Source organism: Cladosporium halotolerans (assembly GCF_011745625.1).
Source record: "Cladosporium halotolerans strain TM138-S3 chromosome Unknown Sca106, whole genome shotgun sequence".
Lineage (NCBI taxonomy): Eukaryota > Fungi > Ascomycota > Dothideomycetes > Cladosporiales > Cladosporiaceae > Cladosporium > Cladosporium halotolerans.
The window spans coordinates 1-16379 of NW_027191556.1; the positions used below are offsets into that span (position 1 = coordinate 1).

A 16379-nucleotide genomic window follows, 5' to 3' on the forward strand; every position below is an offset into this window, starting at 1 on the left:
TGCACATGACGCGACATGAATATGAACATAGATTTTTCCCACTGCACATGACATGAACATGGCAAAATTATTGGACATGACTGTCGGTGTACTCTCTGGGCGTAAGCCCAGATCTGACGAATCTTTAGTGTTATTTCCCAGTAGCGTTCAATTTATTTCATTTACCTTCCAATCTAGGCCGGACGAAGCCCACTTTTTCAGATTGAAAGGCTCGACATTAGCGTCGCCACGGTCATGATTGACACGAGCGAGGATGCAAAGCCGTTCTTCCTCCGTCAAGAAGCGCAGACTTCGTGATCTTTCATTGTCCGGAAAGGACCTGAGGTACACGTAGCCGAGACACGCGATAACGACCGTCAACTAAAGAAAACATCAGCGTAATACACACTTGAAATAGTCACGCAAGGAACAGACTGTATGAAATGATACGGAAGGGTGGGCACGGTACTCTCGCAGAGTAATGCCGAAGGGGCACACTTACAAGCCCTTCAATTATGAATATCCAGCGCCAGCCGCCGTAGCCTGAATTCGTGTTAAGGATGGCCTTTGACCTGAGGAGATCCACCGACTCACTTGCAACGCCTTCCATCTGCATCAAACCAAACGCGAGTATGCCACCGAAAGCAGAAGCAACACAGCCAATCAGGTAGAAAGCGGCATACCGCTTACCGACCTCATACCGCGTATACCATGTCGACAAGAGATAAACGACGCCGGGGAAAAACCCAGCCTTCACACGAGCGGTTGTTAGACAAGGCAACGATGAAGCGCAGAAGCCATTTGCGTACCTCGAATATTCCTAGGACCAGACGCAAACCGATCAAGGTGGCCCAGTGTTCAACAAAGCCCATGCCCAACATAATCAGACCCCACAACAGGGTGATGGTAGAGAGAAAGACACGGGGCCCAATCTTGCGGCAAAGGATTGTGGCGGGGGGCTGGCACAGTGTGTAGGTGATGAAAAAGACGAGTGTGACGACAGACTGTAGACTAGTTAGTTACTCGTCGCAAATAGGTTTTAGGCAAAGATGTCAATACGTAGCGGTCCACGCCGTCGATGTTTGCGAGCATCAGCTCCTCACCCATGCCAGCAATAACCGCATTCGACAGGTTTGTCCTATCCAAAAGGGAGACACAGTACATCACGCCGCACATTGGGATCAACCTGACATCGACCCTGCGAATGAGGTTTCTCTGTTCGTGATTGCTCCAGGATTGCAGTAATTGCTCGTCACCGCCAGGAGTGTGCCTGCTCTCAGACGGTGGGGACCTAGAAGCATTCTCCAGGCGCTCCTCGGCATGCCCATTCTTTTCCATAGTTGACTAGTCTTTTCGGTGGATAGTGTAGTTGGAAGATAGCTCGCAAAGATAGGACAGGCAAATTTGTGGCCAAATGACGTTCGACGACGGCGTATTTAAATCATGAATTGCACGTGACTCTGATGCCGCGGGCCAAGACGTTTGTGAGCGCCAAGGCTTGGAAAAGCGTCACCTTGGTTGAGTCTCACAGCCATATCAAGAGGACGGCAGGGAGCAGCCCTGCAACCACGTGCTTTGCAGCCACGGTTGTTTGCGGTGCGCCAAAATCGATCCTAGCTAGGATATAGCATCAGACGATCTCTGCGGAGAAGCAACTGAAGGCTTGTTTGCCAAGGCTTCAATGAGCGGGGATTGTGGGGATTTCCGCCTCGGTGCACGAACAGATGCATGAAACCTCCTCGGCTCTTTCAGCCAGATGCACTTCCAGTTGAGAGCAGCTAATTGAGCTGGAACATAATGCTTTTACGGACGGCAACAATTTGTCCGCCCATCCAGTTCTGCGGCTAATGCGCCTTAAAACCGTTGGGTTTGGCCGTCCATCCATCCGTAAGGACACTTTCCGGTTCCGAAAAGAGCAAGCCAGATCGGACCGCAACTTCTGTTTTAGAGTGCGCAAGCGAAAGCGCAAAATCTTCAGAGTCCAGGGTATACGAGCTTGCGGGGTTATCGTGGTTAGATTTAATGGGCTGATGACACTATGTCTGTGACGTGATTCATCAGTATTCCGCGCACTTTCCCAACGCGGGACCATGCCGACGACGGTCAGATGAAAGGAATCAAGAGACGCCTCACCGTACTCGTTGAGGAATCGGAGTTTGTGGAGGTCCATGAGAGTGGAGAGGTTGGCATCGCTAGAACGGAGGCTCTCGTCGTGAAGATTTGGTTTCTGCTTGGTTGCTGAGATGATACAGTAACAAGATTCTGCTTGCAGGACCAGCTGAGCTACACAGCGCGGCAGAGCGTCGACATGCCGCCGCCGTCGGCGGCGCCAGGGTGTTCATCAGACAGACAGACAGATTTTTCGAGAATGTCTGGTCTGCTTACCTAAGCTCATGCGTCTTGTCTGTCTGTCTGAAAGATAGCGATGATATGTCTGTCTGTCTGCATCGTTTTCCAATACGTTCGCCGGTCTTGGCACGAGAAGGCAGACAGCATGCTACGCACGAAAGATGATCATCATGTGGTGGGTAAAGCATCTACACACTCTAAGCTTAACCCTCGTCGTACCAGCTGCGGAGAAGTTGCTGCGCCTCCGCGAGCTCATACAGAGTCCGCTGCCTGTCATTTCCAACCGAGTTGCCAGCGATCGAGAAGTTCTTTCGTTTGCTGATGCGCTGGCCGGGATCGCAAAGAGTCCAAAAGCCAGGTGTCGCAAGAGCGGGAACCTCGTATGGTTTTGACGCCACCACTCTAGTGGCGAAGGTGAATGCAAACCTGGTGTCCGCTCCTCCCGCTTGTATGGCTGTAGGTCATCCATCGAGTCGACCTCTTGAGGCAGGGTGTTGTACTCATCGAATCTGGACTCGGACTTGATCTTCGGCTCTACTGGATTGAAGAAGAGAGCTTTCTGTGCATCCAGCGGCAACCATGCCTTTGCGATCAAGTGCGCATCGTCAATCGCCGCCTTCGCAGCATCGATCCATGCCGGCCGACACCCCAGTGCCTTTCGAACCAAGCCATCTTCAAGTGAGGATGGAGGAATCTCGCCATCCTGTACGCGGAGCTCTTGTCCGACAACCCACAGTACTTGTCGAGCTTCTTCCATCCGAGGTTGACACACGCTTTGATGTGACTACTGGGCTCGTATCTGTATCTTTCCTTAAGTTGCTCGAACTCCCCTAGTAAGCTGTCAAAGGTTGCCAGCTGCTACCACAATGCATGCTTCGCGTCATTGTCTGCTTGCAACCTCAACGAGGCGTTCTTCAAAGGTGAGAGTACTTCAAGCAATCGCTCCAGTTCCGCCCAGTCCCCTACATCAAGGCAGTCCGAGGAAGAAAGCCGATCGGAATCGCCTAGCGATCGGAAGTGAGTTTGGTATAGCTCGAAGGCAAAGCGCGGAGCTTAAAAGCGCGCTAGATCATGTCGCAGCTGCTGTTCCATCTGATGCCGCCGTTGACAATCACTGGACAGATCCGACCGTCGTCGGAATCAGCTTCGGAGTTTTGCTTCATCTCGAAGAATCGCCTACGTTTGGGAGTTTTCTGAATGTGGGTGACTAGGTTGTGGAGTTTTCCGACAGGGCCCTTACGACGCCACGTTTGAAGTGCTTCTTCCAAAGGCTTAGACCGCATAACTGCTTCAAAAGCGGCTATAAGACGGCTGTCCGAGAGGCAGTCTTCGCGCTCGTCCGGCTCGATTGCATCAATATCTGTACCGTACATCACCGCCTTAGCCACGACATTGATAACCTGCGCCCCGCAGCGTAAACGGTGATGTTCTGGATGGATGTTCAGGCTACCGCCCAAAACCTTGATCGCTCGGTCATTCGTAGTCGCGTTGTCTGACATGAAATACTGCACCTTCTAGTCAATGTCGTAGTCGTTGATCACCCGTAAGATTTCCTCTGCAAAGCTTTGGCCGCTGTGCGATCCCCGGTTGTCCCGCAGGCCAAGAAGTATGACACGCGGTCGGAGAGATGCATCGAGGTAATGCGCAGTCACTCCGAGGAAATCTATGCCGTTGTCGGCAGTCCAGTTGTCGAAAGATATCGTTATATTACTCGCTGCCTGTCTCAGAGACTTCTCGATTGCCTCTTAGGCGGTAGATGCCGCTTGCATGATCCAATCTCGGATTGTGTTGGCGCTGGTCGGGACCGAATTCTCCAATCGAGGGTGTTGGAACGTCGGCAGAGAAAGACGTGATTGTGGGCTTGCCTGCCGCAAAGATTGGTTGGTCGTCACCGCCCATCGCACGAAAGCGTCAACCAACCCTTTCTCGTTGAAAGTCGAGCGATCAGCTGTGTGCTGACGGTCAACATGATCTAGCAAGGAGCCTGCCTGACTCTTTTCACCTCGGTGCATTTGTTGTTCTTTGAGATCGAACCCATGTCGCTCCATGTGACGCCGTGCTCATGTGGTCGAGGCAGCTGCGAGAATGTAATCCTTGCACGGGTGATGCACAGAGTCAGCATGGCATATCGTTCAAAGCCAGACGACGCTGTAGTCGCTGTCTCCTATCAAGAGTTCTCCATGCCTCCATATCCAGCTGTCACGCGGCTTCTTCGAAGGCGGTGCGGGCGCGTAACCATCGGGGGCAACACCGGCGATGAGTACGCCACCCTCGTTTTGCCGGTTACGCTGTAGCAGTGTAGTGCACGACTCCGTCGCGTTCTCTGGTGTGGCTGACATAGCAAAGTAGTCTGAAGGTAATTCTCGTTGGCTGATTCGGTGGTGGTGGTACGCCGATTTAGGCCGAAGACGGCGAGATTCGCGCGTCGCCGCGTCGCGCACATCGTGTGGGACAACACAAGCGCCGGCACGACCCTTCAGCTGGATCTCACTCAGTAGGGTTAGGGTTGGGGCTAGAAGCTTCGATCTGGTATGATGTCTCCATTGCCAAGCCATCTACAATCTATACAGCCTGTCTGCAAACAAGAAAGTATATGTCTGCTCTGCTTAGGTAACGGCTGGATCCGTGTCTGTTTGTCTGATTACGTGATCAAACAGACAGACTGTTCGTCTGTGTCTGTCTGGTGAACACGCATGTCACATGCGTGTCGTACTGAAACCCCATAAAAGTGCTGAACAGACGCCATGCATGTTGCAAGATTGATATCTAGATTGCTCAAAGTAGTATCGTAATCGCACTGCCCTGTTCAGCATTTTCAGGAAGGCGCTAGTCTGTTCACATATGGAGTGAGTATTGTGGCGACGGTAGTAAATAACCACACTGCAGGCAGCACCAACCAAGCCTAGCACGAGAGCTCCCTTGAAATTGATTAAGATGACTTGTAAAAATCGAATAGCAATTATACATGGTGCAGAACCGATATGCACGACGCAATTTGAAAAGATCACTAAATCGCCGCTCAATATACAATAAAGTACTTGGCTGGCCACAAACGACGCCTAGCTCTACCAGGCTCCAAGGGGTCAGTAAGTTCCAGCAACGGCTCCAGAGTACTGGACTTGACCGGACAAGGATCGTAAGCACGGCCCGGGGTTCTGGTACCGTCGGTGGGTCCACGCTTGGAAGGACTAGGATCTCCTACAAGTTTTGGCAGTTCTGCGAAAATCTGACGTCATCATGACGTAAAAAGCAATCGGAGAAACTTGCCGATGGGCGCGGAGATGCCGTCCGCCTATAAGAGATGTAAAGTGGAGCACGAATGTATGGCTCCCCCGCAAGCTTGAGTTAGGCTCCTACTGATTACATCCGCCTCGCAGATGCACCTGACTGTATCCGCGCCGCGGGAAGTGACAGGGTGGCCATCCATTCGTGGCCCCTCTCTGTTGTACTAAAGAAACAGGTTTTGTATATGGTATGTCGTGGCATGTCAACACTCCTGGGTCGGGTTGGAACACCGGCCGAATAATGAAAATGAGGTCGATCTGTAGTTGCAGATTGCCGGGTATGGCCAACGCCAAGCAGGTGGGTTTGTGGTTCACGTGGGAGTTGTTGACAACCCAACAGACCACAAGCACTTCTATACAAAAGATGGGAAATCTCCTGAGCCATCAGAGGAAGCTTTTTCATAATTCAAGCCAAAAGGCGCTGATGACAAGAATCAATCACTGGAGAACTTCATGTACCATGAACGTAAGGCAATTGCTAAGTTAACGATGTCGAGACGTTGGATCGATGATTACATTTGAAGAGATGCTTAGCACAGCTCACTGCCTAATGTGAATACTTCGCGAACGCAAGTCAGCGCTCTTGGAGTACCAAACGAATGCCAAGAACAGGCTCAAGCGAGCTCGCAAGCTTATTTCTAGCGCCCTCGGCGCCTGCCACGGCGTATGTCATTTCTCGTGGTCTCCGCGGAATTGTGTAGGTTTTAGCATGACGACGGCGAACGGACGATCCTCAAGATAGCCTTGGCTTGTAGACGCCCTTTTCTTGCTTTTCCCAAAAGAGACCGCTGCTTTTTCCTATCTATTTGTCTCCGTACTTACTGGAACGGAAAGCTCAAGACAATCCTCAGTTTGCATCTGATACCCCACAGTTTAACACGCTAAACTCCACAAAATGGGTTTCTTCGCTCTCGCAAAACCTAAAAACGAGCCAGGTGCTGCATGGCCAGCCATCATGGTTGGTATGATAGCTGCCTTCGGCGGCATCCTTTATGGCTACGACACGGGAACGATCAGCGGTATTCAAGGGATGCCTTTTTGGATAAAACAATTTTTTCCAGGTTTAAATGAGGGAGTCGACTACAGGATCGACCCAACTAGCCTTCGAGTCGACGCGGGAGAGATTTCATTGATAGTCTCGATTCTTTCCGTGGGTACATTCGTTGGGGCCCTTCTTGCCGGAATTCTCGCCGATATCGCAGGACGAAAATGGGGTCTGATCTTGTCAGCTGGCATTCCGTTTAATCTAGGTGTTATCCTGCAGGTCGCTGCGACGGAACGAAGTCTTTTCAATGCTGGACGGTTCTTCGCTGGCCTTGGTGTTGGCCTTGTATCCGTGCAGGGTGCGTGAGCCTCTATCATCCAGGATCGGCTAAAGCTGATTATCATTTGTAGTCCCAATGTATCAATCAGAGACACTTCCAGCGTGGATTCGGGGCTTTGTGGTCGGAAGCTACCAACTCTGCATCACTATCGGCTTGCTCCTAGCAGCTCTGGTGAACTATGGTACGCAGGATCGCACGGATAGTGGCTCCTACCGTATTCCATTGGCCATACAATTTGCATGGTCTATTATTCTTTGCGGGGGAATGTTGATGCTACCCGAAACCCCTCGATTCTTGATCAAGAAAGGTAAAAGCGAAAAGGCAATGGAGTCTCTGAAGTTCCTCCGAAGACTTGACTTAGGCCACCCGGCCTTAATCCAAGAGTATAAGGAGATTCATTCGAACTACCAATATGAAAATTCACTTGGGAATGCCTCTTACGTTGATTGCTTCAAAGGCAGCGTCGGCAAGCGTCTTCTCACAGGCGTGGTATTGCAGTGCCTCCAGCAGCTTGTCGGAATCAACTTCATTTTCTACTATGTACGTTTTGCCCGAAATTGAAACGATCTAGGCGGTATCGCTGACGATGCGCAGGGGACTTCCTATTTTCAATCCCGCGGTGCCACTTCACTGCCTTCCCCTTTCATCCTGCAAGTCATCACGAATGTAGTCAACGTCGTGTCGACCTTTCCAGGCCTATATGCTATCGACAAGCTTGGCCGCAGGCCAGTTTTACTCGCGGGTGCTCTAGGTATGGGTATCTCGCAGTACATCGTCTCTGCGTGCGGGGTTGCAACAAATCTGCAAAACGCCGCTTCGGTCGCGGCGCAGTTCGCCTTCATCTGCATCTACATATTTTTCTTTGCCTCCACTTTCGGCCCTGCCGCGTGGGTGGTCACCGGCGAGATATTCCCACTAAGAACTAGGGCAAAGTGTTTAAGTATGACAACAGCGGCGAACTGGTTCTTCAACTGGCTGCTGGCTTTCATAACACCTTATTTGACTGGTGCAGACTATGCGGACCTAGGACCGAACATCTTTTGGATCTGGGGTGGATTCTGCTGGATCGCGGTTGCGTTCGTTTGGCTCATGATTTACGAGACGAAGAATCTCACCCTCGAACAAGTGAATGAGCTCTATGGTAAGTCCTCATTCATTCACGCGACTTCCGGCGCTTTTCCGGCAGCTTTGCTGAAGGTTTCTCTGCAGGTCAGACTAGCAGAGCATGGCGGAGCAAGAATTTCAGGCCAAAGGTCTCATGGGCCGACGTCAGAATGGGGGAAGAAAATCAAGGCGGCAGCATCCCGGACATCGCTGCCCCGCAAGAGCACAAGACGAGCAGCGTCGCTGGCCATGATAATCGTAGGCACTTGATCGAGAAGCGCGAGAAAGTGTAGAACAACGTTGTAATGGGGTGTACTCGGGATAGGAACACACACGAGGTGATAAGGGTTTCAGGGTAAGAAGAGGTAACCGCTCGAGTAGCACACTGATCAAGTTGCGTTATGATCAATGACTCAAAGTTAGTTACTTAAGTTGAACACGAGGCTCCTATAAAAGATGGAACTCCAATTATCTTATATACTAAGGAGACTCGTGGAATGATCACTAGATTATCGTGCCTGGGTGAGCTTCACCCTGCTCACTCGTGAGCATCGTGAGTATCGTAGTCACGTGCGGTGATTATTCCTGGTCACGTGTATTGACTTGCTCACTGTCACGTGCGTGAGCTGCAGACGTCAACTGTCGTCTACCAGCCAATCCTGAAGCTGCCGCTTCGCGGTCCGTAACAAATGTGTATCCGACCTCGACTTTTTCCGACCCGTCCATGACGGGAGAAACATTCGGGAGATCGCCCGCGCCCATTGTTTATCTACGAAGACACCAGACCAGCATCCGATGACAACGCAGACGTTAATCGCTGCGGGTGAAGGCTTGCCTCCCACTCTCGGAAAGCTTTGAGGCAGATTATAAACAGGTGCGAAACTGAGCCGCCGGCGTTCCCTTAGAAGAGGAATGCTCATCGTTGTTTCAAAAGATATTATGAGCGAGCCTAGCGAATAATGTTGTGATGCTGGGCAACTATTGGGCTGGACTAGCAACCCAGTTTCTGTCCTGCAAGCCATCCATAGCGCCTGAAATTTACTGAACTGTCGTCTCTCGGTGTGATTCTGGAAGCACTTCGTATGCTCATGATCATCAACGACTATCCGACAGTCGGGACCACAAGGATCAGAAGTAGCTTGGGAAGCAAGAGTCGCAAACATTTTACATGGGGGAATAAGACACGAAGATAGGTCGCACTTGGAAGCTGCAGTACCGGAAAAGGAGGTCAGTTCACGGGACTCGGAGCCTTCGGATCAGCCTTGCGCCACCTTGCCTGTCGCTTGGCTGCATTCCCAGCAGCAGGCGACTGGAAACAATCAGACACTGGCATAAGTGGCACAGCATGTCATCAGCGTGTACGAAGAGTCAGCAAGCTTTGCGTGAATGGCATGGGTGCGGACAAGAATGGTAACGTTATGGATGCATGAACGGACGATCGATGGTAAGCTGGGTAAGACGCATGCGAGCCTTTGCCTTTGTAGGCGAAGGGATTACCGTAGTAGTTTCTACAATTGGCAAAGGTTTCGGGGTCTGTTCACAGTCGATCGCGAATTCAGATGTTGCGGATTTTCTGGCAAAGCTTGCCGACGTCATCCAGTTCATCGAAAGCTTTGTCTATCACGGCCGGATATTCTTGCTTGTCCGCGTATCTCGTTGCAAGATCTTCCGCGTCGGAAAAGACGAATGACGTGACCTACCCATTCTTCAGCTTGCTTTACATCAGATTCAGACAAAGCACGCGTTGTCGAGGTAGCAGTTTTATTTTGTAGGTAACGTTCGTGTAGCTCAGGGAGTTGACAGGCTAGAACCTTTGCTAGTGCTAAATTTGACCCTCGTGACCTCACTTCTCAGGAGAATCGGGGTGCGACTCGGCAGAGTTGGTGTGAAGAGCTTCGGCCGAACAGTGAGCTCTGGTAGGTGAACGACCTCTCCCATATCCTTCTGCAAGTCGTCATTGAGGACATTGAGCTTGAAGATCGATTAGGTGTGAAAGGGCATTCTGTGATCCTTTTGGAGCATGCCTTAGTTTTGTTGAGGCCGAAAACGTTCGCTCACGCGCAGTCCAGCGGCAGTGAAAGCCGTTGCAAGAGCGATCGCCATTTAACAATGGCATTGCGCTGACTGTTTCGCCGTCCGGAACATCTGTGTCACTCGCCGGCCGGCCATGCATCTGTCTATCTATTCCGTGTGCCCGAGTAGCAGGCGATGTGAAACCTTGGCTGTTCCAGGACACTCGCTCGGAGTTGGTCGTCAAGAACGACTGATTACTGATTTTTTCGGAAGGCTCAACGCTGAGATCCCAGAAATCATTTGATCTAACCGACTGCGGTTGGTATCCGTTGGGGTCAAGGGTGTCTACCGAGCTTGCTCTTGAGGAGGATCCCACGATAATCGGATTTGTCATGCTTGCGTTTCTGGATCTTTTCGGCCTTGTGATCCACCTGCAAAGGTGTTTGCACTCAGAAAATAGCTTTCCGACATTACGTCTGCTTGCAAAGAGCTAGCTCTTGACAGATTGCTTCTACTGTCTGTAGGCAAAGGCTCTGAGCCTTTTGATTGGAGAAGATCCTCAACTGAAGAACCAAGACGCAGTTTTGCCAGAAGCAGGGTCGACTGTTCATTGGTGCCCGACCTCATTTTCCCGAGCAGCTGATCAAGGGCCTCATTCTTTGCTTTTGCTTCTACCAACTTCCGCTTGCTGTCCGCGGTCCTGGTTGCGCCCTCGGCGATATCCCAGATACATTGGAGATTGCGCTCATTGCAGGCGATGCAGCCGGGCCGGTGACCTGAACACTTTATCTTCTTCTTTTGACATTGGCTACAGGCACTTTTGACTGGTTTTGCTCTTTTGCGTGTCCGACCGGCTTGGACGACATAGGCGTCGCTTCCGACCTTGTTGGCACTCCTCGGCTTGCGCCCGCCCTCTGCTTGTCTCTCGCCAAGCACCTTGTTCTCAGTGCTCTCCATTGAGAAAGCGCTGCTCTCGCTTCCTGGTCTCCTGGCCGCTAAAGATCGAAGTTCGCTACCACGAACGAGGTGTGCGTGCGTCTGCCTAAGGATCATGGTTACTAGCAGGCGGCTTTCGCTATTGGGGGAAGGCACAAGGTTCCCAATGTAGTGCAACAGTGTCGTCTAGACAAGGAGAAGTGTACGCGTGATATTGTTGTAAACTGGAGCAATCAGACATAACAGTTGTTAAAATGGAAACTTTATATCGCGTAACTCAACCCATTCGCTGCGGGGTTGGGGATGGGTCCGACCCTAAACCCGATTCTACCCGCGATCGTTACAGTACAGTGCTATAATCACGCGGGCAAATTTTTTTTGACCATATTGTTGTGGCTCCACATGCTTAAGAGATAAGCCGCATGATGTGGTGTGATTCCATCGGCATGTCGTCCTTCTCATTTGCGGAACTTGACGCGCATGCTGATGCCGCAGGTACCTTGTTAAGTCTCTGCACAGTCAAGAGCTTCAACGGACGATATCACGTGCCCGGAGCCACCTCCGCAGCTTTGTGATCAGCATTGGTGTATTGCGGCCGGCAACCCTCATTGGGTAACCAGCCAACGGACCCAGCCGAAGCTCACTCGAGTTCGAGTGAGCAACAGCAGTCAACCGAGCGGCTGAGTCACGTGATCGTCGTGACCTTCTCACTCGCGCTGGAGGGCATGCTCATGCTTTTTGCTGATCAATTTCTGATCAGTAGCTTTGTGCGCAAGATCATTCCCATACATTCTCTATATTCTGGAGGTAAGGATTGTATATAGCCGGACGGAGAGCGCATACCTTCACATGGGGTCCGGTGTGAGTAGCTGCTATGCAGTGAAACCAAGTGCGCTACACAAGACCAGAAGAGCGATGAGCCCACGTGGCAGTCTCGCACAAAGTCATCATTGACGATGTCTACCTCCTCTCCCACCGACAAGGCCCGCCATGGGTGATGAGACCGCCCACCTCATCGCCCAGCCGTCGGGAAAACTCTACATGACATGACAAGATCTGCGCGCACGCCGCACTCGCAGGCAACACGACTTCACCACCGCCGCCGACACGACTCGACATGGTCGATGTGGCCGCTCACCTCACCATCCAGCCGTCGGGAAGATTTTGCACGACACGACAAGGCCTGCGCGCACGCCGCGCCCAGGCAACAAGACGACGACCATGCCAACTCGTCATCACAGATGAGCAAGAGTTGGAGAAATCATGCACGAGACGCACAATACGCGAAGAGCCCGCCAGCTCTCGCAGAGAGACCTTTACACAGACTCGCAATTGAGACGAGTCATACCAGACAAGACACCCAGCACGAGCGCTCGATGGGCTCGGCCGACTGGGAGATGCCGCGACAAGCACAGCAGACGCTACGCGTCAGCACAAGGCGAGAACATACGCCGAATCTCCTGCACAAGAGAAGCACAGGCGCACAGCAAGGAACAACCAGCCCGAGGGGATGCCCAGCCCCGGCGGGCACCCCTATGAACCAGGCAGCATGACAAGACAGAGCACATCATCAACAATGGAGGCGTCCAGCTCGTGAAACTTGAGATGAATGGAGATGTTGGAACGACGGAGAGAGCAGGGAACGAGGGTCAGTAGTTGCGACCACACGCGAGAACCATTAGGAGGGCATTGATTTGCCCAAAAGCCGTGGTGCTTTGGTAAGGCAGGATGGCGAGCATAACTGTACTGTGACAGACTAACGCGAGAGTACATATATAAGCCATAGAAATCGTCGAGGAGATTGCCGACGTGCCATAAGCTATTTAACTTGAATGCAGTATGATTAAAAAAAAAGAAAGGCCCGCAAGATGTATCGAAAAAGTTTGGGCAATGGAAACGTTAAGGTCAGGCATGCTATGTCGAGGAGAGAGAGAGAAGGCGGTAGAAGAGGAGATGAGTTACCTCAGTTTTATACATGACCGGATTCAACATCACCCTATGAGCCGTCAAACGCTTTCACAACAGCTTCCCAGCAGCCATGGTAGGTGGCGGATGATCAACAGTGTGCTGCTGCTGGACGAGTTCCCCGACCTCTTCGTTAGCTTCCTCGCCCCAAGACCGACCCTCAACCCCAACTATGCTGCTGTCCGGAGAGCCTCTGAATCTTCAATGCTTAGGTTTGGCCATCTGTTAAGCGAGTAGTAGATTCTCCTAACCTCTCCGCTAGATCCTGCGATTGGACCGCCCGCCAGACTCAAGCAATCGTTGAATGCAACTTCCCCTATTTTGCGGCTGTGATGGTCCCCTTTGCCGACGCTAAGCTCCTACGCATACTTTACGATTGGGGAAATTGGATCTTTCCTTTCGACGATTTGTTTGACAATGGCAACTTCCGCAAGGATATCGCTAGAGCTTCAAAGGTGATGGATACTCTGGAAGCAACCTTTGATGAAGGTAGCAAGAGCGTGCGGACCCAACAAGATGACTGCAAGAACATCAAGCCACTGCTCGATATTGCACGCTTGCGCGACAGTATATTCTCGGCCATCAGAGCGCATGCTTCTCTTGGTGAGTAGATCCACTTCCTGGGTCAACCATCGGTAGCCACGGAGTCACATATTCCAAGCATACGTACACGCGAGACAGCAGTTGCTGACTTACGGTGATAGGTATCTGCGGCCGGTATGTTTCTTCAATGGCCAAGTACTCCGGGGGCACAATGGCACAGGTGCGACAGGTGCAGACGGCGCAAGGAGCAAGCTTTGAACGTGTCCTCACGCATACACGGCAGTCCGTTTGCGTCGCACCCCTTTTTGCACTGGTCGAACATGGGCATCGCATCTGCCTTCCAGATGAAATTTTTGGTGACCACAGAGTTCAGAGCGCTCAGAGGCTGGGCATCGAGATCACACTACTTCACAGTGACATGCTTTCGTACCCCAAAGAGGAAAAGGAAGGAGTCCCGCATAATGTCATCACGGCCTGCAGGATGCAAGGTATGAGTGCGCAAACAGCCATGGATTTTGTCGGCTCGGAGGTTTCGCACCGCATCGCAGACTTTGAGCGTACGGCATGCGAGCTCGACAATTTCAGAAACGAATGGGCAAACGAGCTCGTGCGCTACATCCAGGGCATCAGAGACGTGATCAAAGCAAACTTGCATTAGAGCTTTCACTCAGAGAGATTTCTCTCGTCTGAACAAAGGTTTACGCTGCTGAAAGAAGGCACTTGCACATTGCCAGCGTAATTCCTGGCGCTCCAACAGCATCCGAAGTTGCTCTTGTCAGTGATACAAGCAAGCGTGTCCGATGCCGACGGTGGCCGACCTTCTCCCGGTATGACACAATGGCCTTGCACCGCTGAGACCCGATCCTGATCATAACGCGTCGCCCTATCCATGGACTTATCGAGATTCGACAAATAACTTGGAAAGAAGCGTCTTTTTCCATCACGTATCGAAGGCGCCCTTGACATCAAGAAGCAGCACAAGCGCGGTACGCTTCCTACTCCAGGCGCCCCCGACCTTGGTGACCAATTGGGCTATCGCATCTGCTGTTCCTCTTCCTCGACGGCAGCCGAACTGTCCTGGATGGAAGATCTCGTCTTTCTCACAGAAGGATGTGATCCAAGTCGCATCCGCCCTCTCAACCGCTTTACCTAGACAGCTGAGCAGACTGATGACCCGATAGGCCTTCGCAACGGTGTAGCTGGGTTTTCCCTGCTTGCGCAACAGAATGCCTTTTACGGTCTTCCACGTGGAAGGGTGGTACCCTGTCCGTATGCATCCTTGGACTAGGGCCACAATTCGTACCTCAGCCCACCGCCACAGCAGCCGGAGTGCTTTGAACCCGATGCCGTCCACTCCCGGGGCTTTCTTAACAGACTGTGAAAACAATGCCTCACGGACTTGACCCGCACTGACACTAGTCCTCGTGTCTGGTATCTGGATTTCTTCCTCGTCGCTGGCTTGTGGTGGGAAGGCTTGTGCCATAAAGATTTCTTCTTTCTCTTCTGCTGTCGCCACTACCTTATCCGACTGCCCGTCAGCGCCGCTAGCCTTGATTGCTGGTGTGTACGACGGCATCTGCGGCTCCGTGTATCCGAGTGCTTTCCAGCATCGTTCAGGATCATTAGCGGTTTTCGAGTGGTCTTCATTCGAAAAGACGCCCTCAAGAAAGCGTTCCCAGGCTAGACGCTTGGCTTTCCGGATCCGACGGTAGTAATTATTTCTCACTTGACGGTACTCGTCGAAACTGATCCGGTCGTCGTTGAAGGCACGTCTGGCGCCTCCAAACAGCCGTCTCTCCTGTTTGATGTCGTCTGTCAACCACCCGCTTTGAGCATGCACACGGCGGCCTCCCAGGTGCATGTCGATCCAGCACTGCCTTGAGACTGTCTTGTATCCAGCACGCTTCAGCTTCGAGCTCTGTCGGTGTCGCCGCCCAGGCACTGGCCAGCGCCCTTCCCTCACTCAGCTCATGCCAGTGCTCGCCGGCCTCTTTCAACGCCTCTTCATCTGCGCAAAGACGGTCTATGTCCCAGTTCGGCGGGACGTCTGTTTGCCTTTCTGGAGCGGTCACATTGAGCGGCGTCCACTCGAAGACGATGACCTCGTGGTCAGATGTTGTGGCCAGGTCCTCGTCTATTTCCCAGGTACTGAGCGCACCCACTCCGCGGGTGCTCAGGGTCAAATCGATGACTGACTTGCAGTTATTTCCTCGTCTGGTGAGTTGGTGGTAGTTGTTGTTGACAATGAGGTCGTGCCTCTCAATCAATTGTTCAGTAGTTCCTGCATTCTGCTTTCCCGCAACCCATGGGTCCCACTCAGGACTGCACGCGTCAAAGTCGCCTGCGAGTATGGTCCTGCCTTGGATAAGCGATGACCAATCGATGTGGTCGATCGTGTATCCCCCGCCTTGGACTCTGGCTTTGTTATAAACATGGATCAGACTGGTCCGGCGCGTCTTTCTGCGGTTCGTTGTCTCCCAGATGTCGAGACACTGCACGTGAGGGCCGTTTACCAGGTCAGTCCTCTCCTCGAACACGTATCGATCCAGTGCGTCGTTGCGGATTGCCAAAGCCACTCTCGCCTCTTGCTTCGCACACTCCGAGTACCTAAGCTGGAACCCAGGGTGGCTGATCGTGTGCCTCCTTCCCACGTGCGGCTCTTGCAAGCATGCAACTTCGGCTCCACGCTCAATGGCAGCCTCGAGCGCTGCCGTCATCGACACCACCGTGCCGTTGCAATTATGTTGAAGCACTATCATCGTCGATGGACATGTAAGTCTCGTCCAGAGAGTACACCGACAGTCATGTCCAATAATTTTGCCATGTTCATGTCATGTGCAGTGGGAAAAATCTATGTTCATATTCATGTCGCGTCATGTGC

The 16379-nt window shown here is 52.0% G+C and overlaps 2 protein-coding genes across 2 annotated transcripts; one reads left to right on the top strand and one right to left on the bottom strand.

Moving 5' to 3' along the window:
• Positions 1–492: 492 nt before the first annotated feature.
• Positions 493–1378, bottom strand: WHR41_09472 (uncharacterized protein; the record flags this gene model as incomplete). Its single annotated transcript, XM_069378075.1, has 3 exons — positions 1039–1378; positions 789–983; positions 493–522 (listed from the first exon to the last, which is right to left on the bottom strand). Exons 1-3 carry the CDS (start codon positions 1315–1317, stop codon positions 493–495), a joined length of 504 nt encoding a protein of 167 aa, XP_069225004.1. The 5' UTR covers positions 1318–1378.
• Positions 1379–6328: 4950 nt separating this feature from the next.
• Positions 6329–8576, top strand: WHR41_09473 (uncharacterized protein). The gene is made up of 4 exons (XM_069378076.1): positions 6329–6955; positions 7008–7477; positions 7532–8078; positions 8147–8576. Exons 1-4 carry the CDS (start codon positions 6508–6510, stop codon positions 8332–8334), a joined length of 1653 nt encoding a protein of 550 aa, XP_069225005.1. The 5' UTR covers positions 6329–6507; the 3' UTR covers positions 8335–8576.
• The last annotated feature ends 7803 nt before the right edge of the window (positions 8577–16379 follow it).